Raw genomic sequence first — 19,214 nt, forward strand, 5'->3', positions numbered from 1 at the left:
TAAACGTATGAAAACACAGTTAAAAGTCACAAAATTGACGCCCTGCTTCACTTTTACCGAAGCATTTCAGCTGGTCAGGTTGGAGTCTTTGCCAGGCCGATTCTGGCCCTGGGCCTTATGTTTGACACACCTTCTGTAGCCCCTTATTTGCTTCTGCACACTCCAAACATTATAATTCTTTCCTTGTGTTTTTGCAGCCATCATCATCAATGTGATAAAACTGATAAAAGAAACTGAAAAGGCGTCTCGTCTACAAAGACTGTGCAGCTTTCATGTTATTATTTTCTGCAGGAAACACCAGCTTTACATTTTAACCCTCTCAAGGCAGGCGTTGCAGATTTGCAACAGTTAAAAGCTAACAACCTGATTACCCCACATACATATTTTATGAGGGTTTTTTTTACTCAGAAGTACCACTGCAGGTATTCTTTTGTGCATTAGCAACAAAAACTTAATTTGAGCCTGAGAGGGTTAAAGATTTTACATGACATGAGAAATCAATATGCCATTGTTTATTTCCTCTGCAGACCATTACAGTAAAAATAGTCTCAACATCCTGTGAGTAAGCCTTCTCTGTAAGCAGAGAAACATGCAAGTGCATAAGGTACTCCAAGAAAACATCAGAATGAAAAAAGGATTTATTTTCACATGAAACAGCACACTGATATACCACAAATCATATGGCACTGAAGTTCATTTCAACGTAACATTCAAACCTCATTGTTTTCATGCACAAATAACCTGTAATTTCAGATCAGAGGTCATTTTTATTTCGCCACAGAGCATCTTATTAGGCCTAGCATATCAGGATCCAATACACCATTAATACTGACCTTTAATAACTTAGCAACTTGACTTAGAGCATAACACAGCATTCCACTAGCTATCATTTATTATCGATTAAACAGCACACGTAGCGTCATTGTTTCATAATCCACTAGTACAGTACAGATCTCTAATTTTTCAGCTTGACTCCCAGACACAGAGCTAACTCGTTCCTTTGGATCTTTCCATCCTTGTTGACATCGCAGTGACGCAGCAGAACGGCTCGCAGCTTGTCCAGCTCAGGACCCGTGATATTAGGCTGGAGAGGAGAAAAGTACAAATTCATCTCTAACTAATGTGGTGACTTTCCCTTCTTTGTATTCAGTTTCTGCAATATTAGAGCCATACAGGCATTTATTTATATTATAGATTAATATCTGTGTAACTAAAGAAAAACATCTTTAAAAAGGGTAGAAAACAGGAGTTTTGTTTTTGTTTACAGCAACGTGTCATTAGCGTGTGTGCATGAGCATGGTCAGTTTTTGTATTCAGGAAGTAGGGACTCTGATAAATCTGTTTCATATAGAAAACACAACATTACACACTCGCCATAACACGTAATGTAGGTCACACACAAAACAGTGAAGCTGTATAGGAACAACTCTCATTTCTGCTGTTGAGGGGAGAGAGATGGTACAACAGGGAGAGCAATGACTGATGATTAATCTTGTTTACATATGATGATGAATGATTTCGCCACCAGCAATTACTGAGCAGATACATTCTCTGGCCACTTTGTTAGGCACACCTGTTTCATTTGCTTTAATGTGCACAAGCTGGCCAAAATGAAACAGGTTGTAAAACACTGCCTCGTCTGGTGACTTGAAAACATGGAGCCATCAGGCAGATGGTTCACACTGTTGGTGGTGGTGTAATAGTGTAATTTTCTTGGCACATTTTGGGCCCCTTAGTACCAATTGAGCATCACTGCTGACCATGCCCATCCTTTTATATCATCTCAAACTGCTTTCTTGAACGTGAAAATGAGTCCACTGCACTCAAATGCCCTCCACAGTCACCAGATCTTGATCCAATAGACCACCGCTGAGATGTGGAAGAACAGAGGGGGGTATAGTCTTCAGTAGGACGATGTTTTGTAAGCTAATGTCATCATTTTCAGCTAAGTACTACTCTTTTTTTTTTTTTAATTATTATTTTTTTGCCTGTCCCATTTGGTTCTTTAGCCATCAGAATTGTTGTCTGAAGACCAACAAGGATACCCAGTGGAGTTACTTTGCCAAATGGATCATCGTGGCATTGCCGTATTGGTCCATTTGATCGACCTTTGTTTTTATTATTTATTATATTTTATTTTCAGATGTTACAGACGGGACAGACATGAGTGAGGGATAGGAAAGGGAGAAAGAAAGAGGAAGGAAAAGAAAAACAGAAGGGGAGAGGGACAGTGAGAAAGGGGGGGAGAAAAAAAAATCTCCTGGATCACCTGTTGAGAGAAGAAGAATAGAAAACAAGCAAAGCAACATACTAAACACAACACCATCGCATTAATCTAGCTAAGTGTAAACAGCAGTAAATACTAAATATTCAATGTTGTTGTGCAGCACGCAGGACAGACAGTGCACAATGTGCTTTGAAGTAGCAGCCAAGAAAGGTGTAATTTAAGTCTACGAGCAGTGAACACCCGTGTGCACACCTGTGTGGATCAGCGCGCTTGTATTCAAATGGTTTCCACATGTAATGGTAAGCTAAGTACTACTCTGACTGGCACAAACATTACATTAAGTGGACCAAAGAACCGACTCTTACCCTGACAAGGCCCATCATATCCTTGACAAAGCCATCAACTTCAGGACCCTCAAGTGCTCCTGTCTTACTCTGAACAAGAAAAAGAAAAGAAGTTGTAGGAAAGTAGAGAGGCAAAAACAAAGGCGCTTATTATCCTTTGTAACTTACTTCCCACTCACATTAGTCAGGCAGTCAGCTTTTTCCTTTTTTCTTTCTTTCTTTTGTTTGCTAGTTAGGGGTGAGGGTTGTCCCACAATTGTTATGTACAAAGGAAAAGGAAACTCATCAGAGGATGAATGAAATTAATTGCAGGCGTCGGTGAAACGACTCATAGAAAAAAGTTTAAAAATCAGATCTTAGGGAATCACGTCACTGTCTTTTATTCTGTGCTAAAAACTACTCATATAAATACTTAAATGTTTATAGAATAGAACTGGGTTTTACCATGAGACCAGCTCTTAGCTCTTTAACCTTCTGCCTATGTTAAAATATTAGCTTACTAACTTGTTCCCATCTTTCTACTCTATTACATGTTAAGTACTTAAACTACTTTATTCTTTAATATCCTGAAAAATGCAGAACAATTGTCAGTAAGCTGATTTGATCATGTATCCAAGTACAGAAAAAAAGGGTTCATTCAGATCATTTCCTCAGGTATAACTTGACAACTGCATGCAGATTACCTTAGAGAATATGTGGGCTTATTGGAGGGTTCTCAGGCTGCAGTAGGTGTTTGATTAATCAGAATGACAGCGTTAACTCATCATCCCAGAGTGTGATTTGACTACATAATGGATTATTTACATCATCATCTAGATTACAGATGTACCGAGCCCACCGCAGCACAGTATGCAAATCTGTGAGTGCTATTAATTGGCACAGGAAGACAATAGTGCTGATGATATCTGCCCTGGGGATTCAATAACAAGTTGAAAAGAGACTGCTGAACCCATGTTTTATGTTACAATCTGATCGACACACTACATGGAAATTGGCAACTGCAGGCACAGAAAATAATATATTATACAGCCGTCCACTGCCGGCAGCTTTATCACCACAGGGTGCTTTGCTCATGATTTCTGCTGAAATTATTATTTTTTGTACTTGCTACAGCAAAAAATATCTGCTTTGTTTTAACAAGGAAAACCTGAATCCAAACATCCAATTTTATTTGACCCCTAGGTTTGCATTTGGCAAGCCAAATAGTGTTTGTCTACATAGATGCAGATTTTATTTTAATATTCAGTCAGTTTAACACTGAGCCAGACAGCAGCCTTTCCCCCTTTAGTCTCTAGCTTGTTGAACAAGCAACCAAAGAAATATTTGTTAGAGATGGACAGTTAATAAACCTGCACATAGCTGCACATCGTGTGGCATGTAAAAATACCTGCAGAGTAATACCTAATTTGGTTTACTCCTACTAAATATCCCCTGTATTTTGTGCCTCCTTGCTTATGTCTTCAGTTACGTGTTGTCTTCCACTGAGATCGATCATGTGATTCATCACAACTATCTGCTACGACTTGCCGTAACAATTAACAGTACACTGAGAAGTTGGAATACAGTGCAGATGCAACATTTTAGAGGCGCAACAAATGTAGTGATCATGTGTCACTTGTTCCACACGATGTCTTACCGCAATATTCCCATATTTTCTTTCAGAATGTGCTGATGAATAACGTGGAAAACATGTCTGGAAATGATTGTCTTTCATCCACTCACTGTATTATTGTACTTACAACATCATAGTGGTTAAAGATCTTCTCAAAGTCTCTCTTTCTCTCGTCTTTACTGCAGGCCTTGGATGAACAAGGGACGAGACGGGAGGAGGGAAAAAAGTTAAACAAGAATTTGATTTAATCATAGATTTTAATCTGTTGTTGATCCAGTTACAAAACTTATGAAAGAGCAACATAAAGAAGAAACTTACATCCATTCGGAACTGGAGAAGGAAATTTTCTTCTAAAGCTAAAATCCTTACGGGAAAAACATGGAAAAAACAGGGAAATAGTTTGTATCACCAGCTTTGAAATAATCTTATGAATAGTTTCATTCATTCTTACAGAATAACTAAACAAACGGACATTCTGTGTATCCGGTAAGAGACAGTGGAATTCATTCTGAGACATGTAGAGTCTTGAGCTGTTATCACTGAGCAAGAATCTTTGAGCCATACCTCGCCAGATCGTTCAGATCCAAACGTCCGTCCTTGTTTTTGTCAAAGATTTTCATCTGCAAGTAAACAGGATGTGTTAAGAAGCATGAAAAACATAACCCTCAGTGAACGTCTGTCTTATTTCTTTGTTTTTCTGCCTTTTTTCTTAAAACCACCTGAGACTCTAGAGCCACTCATCAATCTGTCTGACTCTGTGGAAGAATCAATCTCTTGTAAAATGAAAAGTATAAAGGAGAAGGAATAGGCTGTCTGACACTTGAAGCTGGTAGAAAAGTAACTGGGGAAAAATAATTTGTATTTGATATTGCTCGATTTTGATCCTTTTGTCATTTGATAGCCGCAAAAGCAAAGAAAATACCAACAAAATGACATCACAAGAATTGCAAAAATCTCTAATAAAAAATAAATAAAAACAAGTAATGTTTTGGGGACAACCAATACAAGTCAACATACAGGAAACTCACAACTTGTTTACCAGCTTTACACAGCCACACAGGAAATGCAACAGGCGATCCGGCTAACAGTTAAGTCAATGAAGGGGCCGATGAGTCCAGCTTCACACTGAATCAACAGCATAAACTGTCAGCAAGGACTAATCGCACTTAATTCAAGAGTTGGATTTACTACCATTGCATCAGTGTAGTCCTCCAGCTTGTCTGGTGTCACTTCCTTGTGCTGCAGCTCGAACAAGTCTTTCAGGAAAGCCTGTCGGTTTATCAAATAATCAAACAGCAAAACAGTCAGTTCTAGGAGTTCTAGTTTACAAATTCTGCAAAAAAACAAAACAAAACCAAAACAAAAATAGCGCTTTATTTATGCACGGTATGAAAAAAAAGTAAAGACATTCACAGCATTGATATGCATTTAAAGCACAGTATATCTCTAAATCAAACAGCCATTACTAGATCACACCAAAAACAACGAATCTCTATTCTGAAGAAAAAGATTGCATCTTGGTATGTGGAAGAACAGGAAACAGTCAGTGAGGAAAAGACACATTAAATGCTTCTGCTTCACAAGGAGTTTATTTTTGTTACCTTCAGCTCCTGAGCCGATATGTAGCCACTGCAGTCAACATCATACTTCCTCCATATCTAAACAGGCAAATCAGCAAAGTATTACATGTGATGTCCCGCGGTTATTGAGACTATCTGAATACTGTAAAATCACAGTAACTCATATCATCGTGTTTTTACAGGATATTAACTAAAGAGAATTGCAGTTTGCTGGTGAAATTCCCTGGAAGTGCAGTGCAGATTTACTTTAGATAGATTATTATAGATTTATTGCCAACAGTACTCACTTGTCTGCCTTCACATGCAAACACATTTGTGTGACATCTCATTCTTTATCCATAGGATTTAATATGATGTCAGACCACCCTTTTCAGCTATAACGGCTTCATATCTTCTAGGACGGCTTTCCCACAAGGTTTAGGAGTGTGTTTATGGGAATTAGTGAAGATTCTTCCAGAAACACACATGTGAGTTCAGACGCTGATGTTGGACCAGACCGCTCTAATTCATCCCAAATCGGTTGAGGTCAGGACTCTGTGCAGGCCAGTGAAGTTCTCCCACACCAAAAGTGCTCATTCCGTGTCTTTCTGGACCTTACTTTGTGTGCTGGTGCGCAGTCATGTTGGAACAGGCAGGGGCCATCCCCGAATTGTTCCCACAAAGTTGGGAGCATGACATTTTCCAAAATGTCTTGGTATGCTGAAGCACAGAGCGTTCTGGAACTAAGAGACCGAGTCCAACTCCCCAAAAAACAACCTCACACCATAATCCCTCCTCCACTAAACTTTATACTTGGCACAGTCCAGCAGACAAGTACTGTTCTCTTGGCAACCATCAAACCTAGCCATCGGATTGCCAGAGGGAGAAGAGGATGAGAGAACACGGCTCCACTGCAGCTGACACTTTACATGCACTTGGTGATGTAAGGTGTGGATGCAGGTGCTCGGCTGTGGAAACCCATGCCATGAAGCTCTTTCTGCTCTTTGTTCTTGTACTAATCTGAAGGTCATATGAAGTTTGGAGGTCAGTAGCAACTGACTCTGCAGAAAGTTGCAGAACATGCACCTCAGCATCCACTAAATTGCTGCGCTTTAATTTTACATGGCCTACTACTCCATGGATGAAATGCTGACACTCCCAATCACTTCCACCTTTTTTTTAATACCACTAACAGCTGACAGTGGAAAATTTAAGTGTGAGGAAATTTTACTTGTAGCACAGGTGGCATCCTATCACGGTACCACCCTGGAATTCCCTTTGTGGAAGAGCGACCCATTCTTTGTTTGTTAATTTTACCCCTGTGAGCACAGAAGTGAAGTGGAACACCTGAACTCAGTGATTTCGATGGGTGAGTAATTTGGGTAATATATTCAGGAAAACCTGTTGAAGGTTTGAAGAACCACAATGGGCTATCACCACACTGTAAAGCATTTCAAACAACAATCAGTAGGTGCAAGCGTTCATGCAGAAATCTCACATGCGACTTGTTGAATCTGACCTGCCATGAAGATTTTTTAATCAACTTAATCAAATAAAAGAACACCTGAGCCCATTCATACTCTTCCAACGTGCAAAAAAAGGACGATGATGTCCAGTGAAATAATGTGTCATTTGAGGATATAAAAAACAGTCCACTAATCAGATCTTTAACGGTGTGTTCTCCATATGCAAGCCTCAAAGCCTGGGCCATCAAGATACCACTGGGGTTTGAGAGGTTTTAATACTACTGGCATTACTTTTAATTGTTAAAATTGTTGATGGGCGATGCTTAGGTCATGCCATGCTCTGCTCTCGTGTGTTATTTTTGACCTTACCGTCATGAATTCAACAGTGTTGTCCAGAGGATTTTCTCTGCGGAAAACTAAAAGGAAGTTTTCATCCTCAGGCAGGATCATGTGGGCCAGCTGGAAAATAAAAACAGACACAAAAATCTGAGTAAAGACAATGATGATGCTCCGTGAAGCTTTTCATCTTAATTCTCGACTAAAGTTTCCATATTGGGAGACAACACATGGGGATGATTTAATTTAGGTGTGGTCCTGCACTAGCCCATCCTGGCTCCTCTCCAGTTCATGATGCTTTACTCTTGTCTGTCCTTCTAACCAACATCAGGCCTCCATTAGCAGATTAAACCATCTTCGATCATCATTCCTACTAAAACACGAGATAATACTGGCGCATTCAGGTCACAAATCCTGATGAGACCTATAGTAAAACAAAATTGTTTACTGCACAAAATATGTGGCTTTTAAAGAGCTGATTGCTTAAACAAGTGTTGCTTAATGTTTTTTTCTTAGCTCGCTTTAATGCCGTGAAACAAAAGTCACAGATGCAAAACAGACCTCTGTAAGTTTTCTTTTTGCCAGTGAGGCATGTGGTCGCAACATAACAGTTGCACACACCAAAGAATTCATGCCATGATGTATATCTGGCACACAACAGTTTGTTTGCTAAGTGCACTTAAACAGATCACTCATTTATAGAAACAGCAACTGCAGCAGAGACAGGATATTGTGGCTTTCTGGGTTTTTGACTTCCTACTAATAATGTATGTGAGGATGTCTCAAGCGTGCAGGGTGGGGAGATGGCATCATGACCCAAAAAGTGGTTGATTCAGACACATTTATCTTCAAGTGTGTAGCAATTCCTGGTACAAACCCAGATGAGATGCTACATCTATAAATGATATGACTTAAATAAGTATTTCAACTTATACCACTATGATGCAAATAAAATGCTCAATATATGTCCTAGCACACATTTACATGTAGTGAATTTTTATGTGTTGAGACTGAACATTAGCTACACTTTGTTAAAAATGATAACTGCAGTCTTTATGAATGTGTGTGTGGAGCATCGCAGCTAAAGCTCTGTCACCTTGAATCTTGCACACACATCTGGAGGACTCTCTATGACAAGTATGACAAGAGAAGTGTTTGAACAGAGGTGTTAGTTTACTACATACTCTGTTTAGAGACTGAACTTGTCTCAGAGACTGAACTTGTCTCTGAACTAGTTCAGTTTCTGAGCTAGTACCACAGAGCATTGTACACATTATCCTACTGGAAGCAGCCATTAGAAGGTGGGCACACACTGGTGGAAGTAAAGTCTTCAGGTAGCCTGTAGTGTTCAGTTAGTGCGAAATTGTGCCAACAATGGTGTAATACCGAAAATTGAGACTCATCATATCAGGCAGCATCCAGTCTTCTGCTGCTGTAGCCTATCTACTTCAAGATTCACCATCTGTTTGTAATGAGTGGATATTTAATTTACTGTTGCCTTCTTATTAGCTCCAAGAGTTCTGGCCATTCTCTGACCTCTCACGTCAGCAAAGCACCACAGTACTGGCACTCTCTGAATATTTTCTCTTATTCAGAACATTCTTTGAAAACTCTAGAGATGGCTGTGTGTGAAAATCCCAGTAGATCAGCCGTTTCTGAAATACTCGGAGCTGCCCGTCTGGCACCAAAAAACACACCATGTTCATTTAAATCACCGTTCGTCCCCAGCTCTGAAGGTCAGTTTGACCTTCAGCGGGTCATCTTGACTTTGTTGAATTTGATTGCTACCACAGGTTTGGCTTATTAGATATTTGCTTGATTTAACAGGTGTACTGAAACTACGATTGCCTTTCCATTTGTTTGGACAAGAGCTTGAATCACCTGCTAAATTAAGCACAACAATTATAATAGCTTACATAAAAATGATTATAGTGACATCCACACAAACAGAGTTGGCACAAAAGGATGATTGTTACCAGACTGGAAATTTTTATAAGCAATTACTGACATAAAACCTGAGTTATGGTTTTGAAACTGTGTCGGGAAATTCAGATGGGCAGAACATGAAGCTACAAAGAATACTCTGTCCCTGCCTCGGTCACAGTAAATCTTCAACGGGGCACTTAGGGAAGATATGTATTGATTTTTATTTTCAGCTTTCTGAGTAAATGCCTAAGCTTTTGTGTCTGTGGTTGCTGCACACATGGGAATGGTCTAATGAATGGCTGAAAGTTTCTGTGTTAGAAGGAAACATAATTCATTTCATTGCTCTGATGAAGCACTGTGGCTACTGCTTAGCTGGGAGGTGCATCAATTACCCAGAGTGGAGCTCGGGAGAGCAGCGACATATAAATATGTCTGTAAAATTCAGGGGAACAGCTGCTGCATGTTAACTTGTCAGTCACATTTGATTTAAGGAAATAAATGGAATAAATCAGAACGTCCTGTAAGAATTAACCCTGGTTAAAACCCAAAAAAATGATGTCGATGTTTGAAGAATTAAAATAAATCAGTGGGCCTTTCACAATGCCAGTATATTGTTTACACTGCATAATGTAAGCATCAAAAGAACAAAAGAGTACAGTTTATACATTGTATATAGAGCAAACTGATATTTATTATATGGACTGTTACTCTTTAAATTAGGATTTTCGTGCTATTCTCCTCTGGCTGTCTTTTCGCTGCAAGGATAACTTTGGATAACCCCCATTAGTCCGAATAATTTCAGTTCTTCTTAGATAACATACAGACTGAGCTACTGTCATACATAGATGAGGTAAATAAAAGAAGAAAAGGACATGCAGCTAAAGAAGTGATAGGAGGACTTGAATAGACAAAGTGTATAGAAAACAGGAAGTTAGCCCAAGAAGCTAAACAAGTTATCAGAGAGTGACTTGTAGTGTCATGCTGGATGTTTGTGCACACCAAAGTCTAGAATTGTACAGCTTAAATTTTCACATTTTGCTTTGGTATTAAAGAAAAAAGGAGAATTCATGTGTGTTATGAGACATAACTGGCTGTACCTCCTGAATCTGTAGTTTCCCGTCGGCAGTGACATCATAGGCAGACATAAACCTTTTCTTCAAATTCTGGACATCTTCTTCAGTGACTTTGTCCTGTACAGATTAAAACAAAACATTGATTCTCTATCCAAACTCAACCATTACAAAACCAGTACACGGTTTAACTGAAAGGCAGCTACAGTGTGGAATAAACAACGGTTCTAAATGTACACAGTAATAAAATATAATATATAAGATAAATCCAGTTATGCTATTACATACAGGTTGCTTACTATATATTTGAGAATCTTAAGAATCAAAGATATTGAACATAATACTTCAATGGGTGAGTCACACTTATTTTAAGCAGTGTCACCATGGATACTTATTTAATCTAAGACTTTTTTTTCTCTCAAGGTCTGCTTTCTCTACCCCAGGCTAACTGATCCACAGCTTATCCCACAGTTCACTTAATTGGCCTTCCTTTTCACATTCCCATTCTCACTACTCACTACATTATCACTGCAGGAGATCACCTGCCTACATCTACCCTCTACCATTCTCCTGTCACTCTGCACGCCCCCCTTCACAACATCTATGAACCTCCTCTGAGGTCTTCCTCTTTCCCACCTGCCTAGCAGCTCCACCTCAAACCCCCTCTGTCCAATATATCAGCTATCCCTCCTCTGCACATGTTAAATACAGCTCAAACTTGCTTCTCTAACTTTGTCTCCAAAATGTAGAACCCGAGCTGTCTATCTGATGTTTTCATTTCTAATCCCGTCCTGGTCTTTCCTAGTGAAAATCTCAGCTTCCTCAGCTCTGCCACCTCCAGCTCAGCCTCCTCTCTCTTTGTTAGTGCTAGCATCTCCCAACCATACATCACAGCAGGTTTCACTACTATCTTGTAAACATTCCCTTGATCTCTTGCTGCTCCTTCTGTTGCAAATCATCCCCCACACTCCTCTCCGCTCACTCCACCCTACCTGCACTCGTTTCTTTACTTCTCTCTAGTGTATTTAAACTACTCTACGTTGAATACCTCAACTCCTTGCAGCTTCACTTTTCCACACCTCTCTCTCATTCACATATTCTGTCTTACTTCAAATTTAATTCCTCTATTATCCAGGGCATACCCCCACCTCTGCAGGGCCTTTCTACTTGCTCCGTATTCGAACTACAGGTCACAAAGTTGTCTGGGAACATCATCGCTTTCTAAGACTACTGCTTTGATCTCCACTGCCAGCCTGTCTATCACCATGCCAACAAAAACGGGCTCAGAGCCGACTGATCCATCCACTGGAAACCATCCTCGGGACCTGTGCGAGCTCGTTGTAATTACTGCCAGACCAACCTGTTGACTCAAGTCAAAGAGCAGTCCTGAGAGAGCTGACAACTTTTAGGACAAAATGAGATCTTTTTCAGTTCATTTATCAGTCATTCGGTTTATATAGTACCCTAACAACAATCCAGAGGCTTGTGACTGGAGTGACTGGAGCTCATTAGGTGAGTAGGTCTTCTACTCAGTGGAAGGTTGGTGGTTCGATCCCTGGCTGGTCGCCAAAGTATCCTTGGCTAAGATACTCAACCCACAAATTACTCTTCGATGTATTCATTGGAATATCTAATTGTTAGATAGAAAGCACTTAGATAGAAAAACGTACTAGTATGAATGGGTGTGAATGAGGCATATTGTGTAAAGTGCTTTGAGTCTTCACCTAGAATAGAACAACACTGATCCATTGAGATTCCCAGTGGACAGACTGTGCTGGGTCTTTTTATTTTCCATTACCATCTCAATTATGTGCTTTTATCTGATGGATTCTTAACTTGCTATTTGATGCACAACACTGTACTAGAGTTGCATTCAAGAATAAAGAAAACACTTTCTAATAGACTGTAAACAAAAATAAATAGACCATAAAAAGAAAGAAAAAGCAGTGCAGAGTTAGTTTGTTGCATGCTTATCTCAGCTTCTTTCATTTCCTCTGCAGACCAGTTTCTTTCTCTGCCAGATGTCAGATAAGTGTGAATCAACTGAAGGCGATAATTTTGAGCCACTGAAGTTCTTTTAAAGTATATTTAGCAGCTCATCTTTCAGTTCTTTTTTAACCATGAACCACTCTGTAACAGTAACTATAGAAACCTGTGGATCTAAGGGGCTGAAGTCTGACTCTCTGCTTCATCCAATGCAGTGTACACAGTCTGCAGACTACAAGGTGACAGCCCTTCTCATTGCAGGAAGAGTATTGCTCTTGAGCATTAGCCTTGTATCACTCACTCTGTTGCTAAGTAAAGATTTTAAAGCAAACAACTTAATTTGAAAAACATGTTTTTCTAGACTAGCACAATACTAACTTGAGCATTGTTTAGATTTTACTGCCACATTACACTTGCAATGTATCACATAAAACCTGAGTATGCAACTTGTGAGCAATTCTTGTACAATATTTTGCACCACATGCATAATTATGTGGCATGATGCACTCCAGGAAACAAAAGAACAAACAAAAGAGCACTGTGTGGCTGATGCTGCCCAATAGTTCAAAAGCAATGAATAGAAAAAAACAGAATGACTGTCAAGTGCTTTTGTAGCACAAAAACAAACACACCAAACACTATATCACCTTGGGGGAGCATTATGGATGGAAAGCAAACATCAGAAAGACAAAAAGGACATGTGGTTGGTGGTCTGTTTGTACTAGTAGTACTACATAATTAGTATCCAAGGGAGTTCCACTGATAAACACACATGCAAACACGAACGTGTGCTAATAGATGTGTGCTCGTCTCAGTGTCCATTAGGAAAGAGCTGGCTCCGTCTTTTTTTCAAGACAACAGTACTATAACGTTCCTCAGTAAACACGATGTGTCATTAGTGCACAAAACACACAGAAATGGCCAGTTTCTAATCACGTCAAGTGCTTTTCCTGACAGTGCCCAGAGCTCTTTAATTGAGTTGTGCCTAACATCCTTAAGTCACCCCACCCATTTTAGATAGCTCCATAGATGTTCAGCTGCCCACACGGCAGAAAATGCTGTGAATTCTGTGTCTGAATTAAAATTGGGATTACCCAATTCACGCTTTTCTTTTCATAAACTGCCTCCAGTGAATTCATGAGACCAAAAAGAAGAAAATACCTCCTACTGTGCAGCAATTTGTAAATTTTGTGGCAACAGAAATAGAAAAGCATTAGACTAAACAATCTATAAAATGCAGGCCTTCATGCAAATTTCTACACCACTACTTCTACTGATACTATATAGAGATAAAATCATACTACATGCACACAGAGTGTCAGGATCAGATGTTACGATGCTATAATTTTCAGCATTGTGCTTGATCAGCTGCCCTTGACTGTATTTAACAGCTGTCATCGCAATAATTCATCCAGAGGCGACTTACCTGTGGACGCAGTCTTTTCATCATGTGACGGAAAAAGTCATCAAGCTCTTTGCCCTCAATGTAGCCATTATCTGTCCAATTATAAAAAAGAAAATCCCGATGTCATTAACAATTAAACAAAGTTGGATTTTCTTTCAAATAAATAAATAAATACCTAGTGGAGAAGTAGCTCTACCATAAACAAGCTGAGTTCATATTTTTAGGTGTCTTGTGCAACTTTGCACTACTGCTAAGTATTCAACACCCTCTTTGTTTTATCTAATCTTTTCAGATGTGATTAATACAAAGTTCCTACAGGAAATGAACAACTCACTTATTCTCTTCTTTTTTATATTTCTTTTAAATGTGATTATATGTAGCATACTAATATTTCAACTTCATGAAAGGTCACCTTTCTTAAATGTCTAGCAATGACAAAAATAATAATTCTAGGTACTCCACTCTGTTTTATGTTTTATTATAAGAACAATAAGAAGACATGAGTGAATGTCCTTACCATCTGCATCAAAGTGTTGCCATATCTCCAGGAAACCAGCTGCGTCCAGGTCCTCAAAGGCAGAGTCCATGTTTATTAAGGAAAAGCAGGCTGTGAACTTTACACATACAGAAAGAACGACGTCTGAGGTGACAAACTGTTTTTACACTGTAGCCTGCTTGGTTGACATATCCTTTTTGTGACTAAGTGAAAAACCACTCCTCCTTCCTCTGTGTATGTGTGTGTAGGGAGAGAGAGAAACACACAGTTCACACACAGAAGGAACAACACTACTGTATTTGCCATCTGGTGGTTGTTTAGCTACACTGCAAAGCAGATCTTCAACTGGAACAGCAGATACACACAACGTGACAAATGTTATAGCCTGTAAAATTATTTTAATCAGTATTAATTGCATGAAGAAATGCCCATCATCAGACTTAGTGGAACATATTTAACCGTGTCCAAACAGAACAAGTGATGTATTAATGACAGAAGGAAACAACCAAACAACAAAAACACATTGAAGTGCATTAACAATCAAAGTAAACCTAAAGTGATTACGTTTAATAAATAATTACGTACAAAGAATTCATTTCTACATTTATAAACAAGTGAGAGGAAAACCAACAAATGATCAAGACATCACCGGCCACTGTTTGCTTTTTTTAATTTTTTTTTTTTTATTATTCCAAATAAGTTACAAACAAATCCCTAGTATACAAGTGTACTTAGTACCAAAACAATATAGGATTCGCTGCGGTCACATAGGTGTGTGGCTATATCATATGTAAGTATATTACACGTGCATATGTTACACATACATATATACACACACCTACATGTATGACAGCACATATATACATACAGTACAACTCACAGTCACATCATGCAGTCACACACGTAGACACCGAGGTCTAAACTTAATGCTACGAGTTATTTTCATGTTTCTCCCACCAACAGAAACGATGTGGACACTCAAGTTTGGAAGGAAATTGGAAACTATCTTTCACGCGATACCACAGATGTCCGGATCCTTTCCTTGCAGCATATTGCAAAGTAGTGCTTTTTTTTTTTTTTGTTTGTTTTAGATAGGCGTGAACACCTTTGAGACAAAAAGTGTTGAAAATCAAAGCAGCTCTTAGGGACAAGACTATATACAGCAGAGACGTTGTTATTTCAAGTCCATGATTAGTGACAAAGAAGCAAAACCTAACACTAGAAAAAAGACATCAGAAGACACCATAATATATGGAAAAGGTGCACCAGTAAGACCTTTGGCCCTGACTTGAATTAGGCTCTTGCACAGTAACATAAATACAAGCCATGGCCCTTTCACACTGTTCATGAAGACCCAATCTTGAGCGCACATATCAAAATGACAATAGAGCACAGCTCGGCCTGCAGAATAAGTAGTTAATGCGATATAAAAGGTTGGAGTTTACATACCGGTGTTTATAGAGTGTGATGCTGACATTATGTCAGACCGAGTGACTGCAGAGCTCGAAATAAAAACAGAGGCATCTGTTTAAGACTGAACTGGCAACACAGTGCAGCATCACACTCAGGAAGAGTGGGTTGACTGAAGCATATCGGCCACTAAAAACCGACGTGGCATGAGTGGGATATCAAACCATTTATGCAACGTCTGTGAAACTGCACGGTCCAGTATCAAAAAAAAACAGCATCACGTGCAGATGGAGAGATGAGCTGTCCACAAATCCTTTGCCACTTTCACTGTTTTCTTTACTTTTTTTCAATTCTGAAGATTATTGAGTCCAAAAGCACCATGTATTTGAGAAAGTTTGCAAACTGTATCAGTGTGAAAAGGTCACTGCTTGTTCTTAGAAGAGAGAAATCAGAAGAATTTGGCCTGAGACCCGAGCTAATGTGACTCAGTCAGATCCTGAAAATGGTATGTACAAAATAGCCCGAAGGTCCACGTGGTCAAAATACTGCTACCTTCAGTTCACTTTCACTTTAGGCACTGCTTGCTTTTTGAATTTAAGCATTATGATTGCCACCTAATGGCTTGAGTTTTTTTCCCGTCCTGTGTGGAAAGTAAAAGTGAACTAAATTTGGAAGATGCTGAGGAAGAAGAGTGTCTGAAGGCTGGATTTCCTTCCTGTATCCTGCTTTTACACAGAGGACAAACTGATGAGGTTATTTTCAAAGCCTGGGCTTTTCTTTTGGAGGAATGTCAATATTACTCAATGAATAACATTAGTCTGTTTTTGGAAGGAAGGAGCCCTCTTTATCTTTAAGAGCAATACAGAGTCTCAACATTTCGACTAAAGGCTGCAATTTGTTTTCAGGAACACTTAGTAAGAATTTAATTTTGTTATAAACACAGAAATTTGGCCAAAATGTATACAATCAAACTCTGTATTGCACTTTAGTGGTATCCTCTCCCCTTAAAACAGCAAATAAGATATTTTTCCACAGTGTTTACGTACAGAGAACAGTATTATTTAACAGTGCTGAAGCCATACTGATTATCAATAAAGTTAAGGTTAAACACATCGCACTGTCACTCCAGCTCTTGCAGCGAGTCTAACTTGAGTCCAGGTGGTGTGTTTGCTTTACACTGATTTACAGTTATCCCTCAGTCCTGCAGTGTAGTCTGGCTAGTCCCCTGTGAGTAAGTCAAAGTACATCAAATATATCTGAGTTCTGCCTTTGCTTAGAGTCTCAGCTGAAACCTGTATATTCCTGTAAAAAAAACACGAATTGCATAATGGATTCAGGCACTGTTGAAGTCCCCAAAAAGTCCTTTGCACATGCTGAAGATTGTATATACCAAAATCTGTAAAAATATATTGAAAAAAACAAACGCCATTGATTCCTGGTCTGGTTGTATGGGTAAAGTACAGTAATCGTGACGTGAGCGGTATTGTGTGTTTGGTCCTTCGGAGACGAGCTATGGCAACAGACAACAGAAAGACTCAAGTTAAAGATTTTACACGTACACACACTTTCACAGTCTCTCTGCTTTTTTGTATAAATGTCATGCATCATTTTTAGTGGTTTGAAAACTTAAGATTTCTATTTAAGTTCCAGACATGAGATTTTTACCTGAAAGCAGAGATCAATAGTGTGATCTAGAGAGGAGAGAGAAGGCTGTCTGTGAGAAGGAAGCTCTTTTGCGACATAGTAAAGTATTTGGGTTAGGTTAGATAACCAAGGAGTTAAAACCCATCATTAAACATAATTAAATTAAGAGGTTTTCTTTTTATAAACTACTACAAACCAAATGTGATTGTTGTACTTTGCAGTCAGACAGGACCTACAGGTACAAGCTCTAACACAAAAGAAACAACAGTTAGGTTTGCTGCCCTGTGGGGGCTTTCCTTCGTTCAATGTAAATTTGAAGCTTGTCAACAGGCGTTTTACGTCAATTTGTTTTACTTATATCAAAATAAAGTCTTTGTCTGCCTCCTCCCCAGAGTCTGAGGACTTCTTGCCTGCTGCTTTGTCCTTGTCTGAGTTTGCACTTTGGTCCTTGGTCTTGGAGGAGCTGTGATCTTCAGAGTTGGTGCTGAGAGGGCTGGATCGCTGAACAGAGTCCAACATAGATCTCACTGGTGGAGATAAAAGGAGCAGAAATAATGAAGCAAGAAAGAGAAGAAAACTTAAAACAATAATAAGAATAACAGTTTTAGCTGTTTATTGTTTAGTGACTAATCCACAAGGACTGATGGCTGCTTATTTTCACCTCGGTTCTCTTTCTATATTATGGTTATTTTTCAACAGTAGGATAATGGAAAAAATAACCATGTTTGCTGCTGTAATAATGATATTATTAAGTTATAAGACTATGAAAGGAAAGCGAAAATAAAATTAAATCAAGAGAACTTGCAACATTTTATCGATCTATGTTTGGACCTTTTAGCTCAGAGCCTCGAGCAGAAGCATAGTTAGCTTCTTTAACCATATTTCTAAACTGGCAACAGACCATTGTGACTGTGCAATTTGAAGAGTAAGATTCAGTACCATGGCATATGATTGGTTGAGTTGACATGAATGAATTTAAGCTCTGTGGTCCCACGGGAATGAAAGAAGTGGCGTTCCATATGTTCCATTAAGAAATGGAGAGAAAATTGCAATATTTTAAATATTCTCAATAGCAGCCCTACACTCAGTTAATAATACATAAACTCACTTTAGGGATTAAGATTAATTCTGTCCACAGTTTGAATATTGGCTTTGATCCCGTCTTTGTAGTTTCAGCATATTTCAGGAGCTGTACTTTTTATCTACTTTCAAAAAGAATCTCACTCCAAACTCACACCACTTTTTCTGAGTGGCAGCCTGCAAGAAGTTGATTTTTCTTGCTTATTGTGATCATTATGTTGAGTCAAAATGGCAACTTTTTGCTTTTGAAATCTTGCAAAATTACATTTTTTTTTAAAGTTTACTAGTGGTTTTACTTTGCACTACATTGACCAGCAGATCACGCTGACAACTGCAGTGCCTGGAGCGAGGCCTGGGATCCCAGATGAGATCCGGAGGAAAGTGCAGAGTTTCAGAGGCGGAGCTGTTGAGTGAGCATCATGGGGAACGTGAGGTGTTTGGACAGTAATATGGGCAAGTTCAGTGAGATGACTGAGACCAGGGGGAAGACGGTCTGTAGTCTTCGCTTACTGGACCACAGTGGCTTCAGGCTTCTGGTGAACTGGGACTTTAATCTGAACAGAAGTTAACATTGCTGTTTAAATGTAGTTTGAATAAACACAGTGTGTGGATTCCTCCATCAGGAACAGATAACAACCAGATAACAACAGGGA

General features: G+C 39.1%; 2 protein-coding genes across 3 annotated transcripts in view; both read right to left on the reverse strand.

The window, feature by feature from the left end:
• Nucleotides 1-620: 620 nt before the first annotated feature.
• On the reverse strand, nucleotides 621-15,358 carry scgn (secretagogin, EF-hand calcium binding protein). The gene is made up of 11 exons (XM_040012815.1): nucleotides 14,449-15,358; nucleotides 13,953-14,023; nucleotides 10,568-10,660; nucleotides 7,578-7,667; nucleotides 5,785-5,841; nucleotides 5,375-5,452; nucleotides 4,748-4,803; nucleotides 4,502-4,547; nucleotides 4,311-4,370; nucleotides 2,593-2,661; nucleotides 621-1,084 (listed from the first exon to the last, which is right to left on the reverse strand). The coding sequence occupies exons 1-11, from the start codon at nucleotides 14,516-14,518 to the stop codon at nucleotides 956-958; spliced, it is 819 nt and encodes a 272-aa protein (XP_039868749.1). The 5' UTR covers nucleotides 14,519-15,358; the 3' UTR covers nucleotides 621-955.
• Nucleotides 15,359-15,482: 124 nt separating this feature from the next.
• LOC120722058 (F-actin-uncapping protein LRRC16A-like) overlaps nucleotides 15,483-19,214 on the reverse strand; it is a 66,131-nt gene continuing 62,399 nt past the window's right edge. For both annotated transcript variants that reach the window (XM_040012812.1, XM_040012813.1), the window contains one exon: nucleotides 15,483-18,008. In XM_040012812.1, coding sequence (XP_039868746.1) covers nucleotides 17,836-18,008 — 173 coding nt within the window. In that variant the 3' untranslated portion in view covers nucleotides 15,483-17,835. The remainder of the gene's footprint in view (nucleotides 18,009-19,214) is intronic.

This window comes from Simochromis diagramma, unplaced genomic scaffold, assembly GCF_900408965.1.
Source record: "Simochromis diagramma unplaced genomic scaffold, fSimDia1.1 OVJJ01000618.1, whole genome shotgun sequence".
Lineage (NCBI taxonomy): Eukaryota > Metazoa > Chordata > Actinopteri > Cichliformes > Cichlidae > Simochromis > Simochromis diagramma.

Excerpts from the sequence above, each read along its gene's own strand:
- scgn (XM_040012815.1), bottom strand. The coding sequence starts at position 14,518 with ATGGACTCTGCCTTTGAGGACCTGGACGCAGCTGGTTTCCTGGAGATA. Across the intron at positions 10,661-13,952 it reads TGAAAAGACTGCGTCCACAG|GACAAAGTCACTGAAGAAGA; the intron begins GTAAGTCGCCTC and ends TAATCTGTACAG. Across the intron at positions 7,668-10,567 it reads GGAAACTACAGATTCAGGAG|CTGGCCCACATGATCCTGCC; the intron begins GTACAGCCAGTT and ends TTTATTTTCCAG.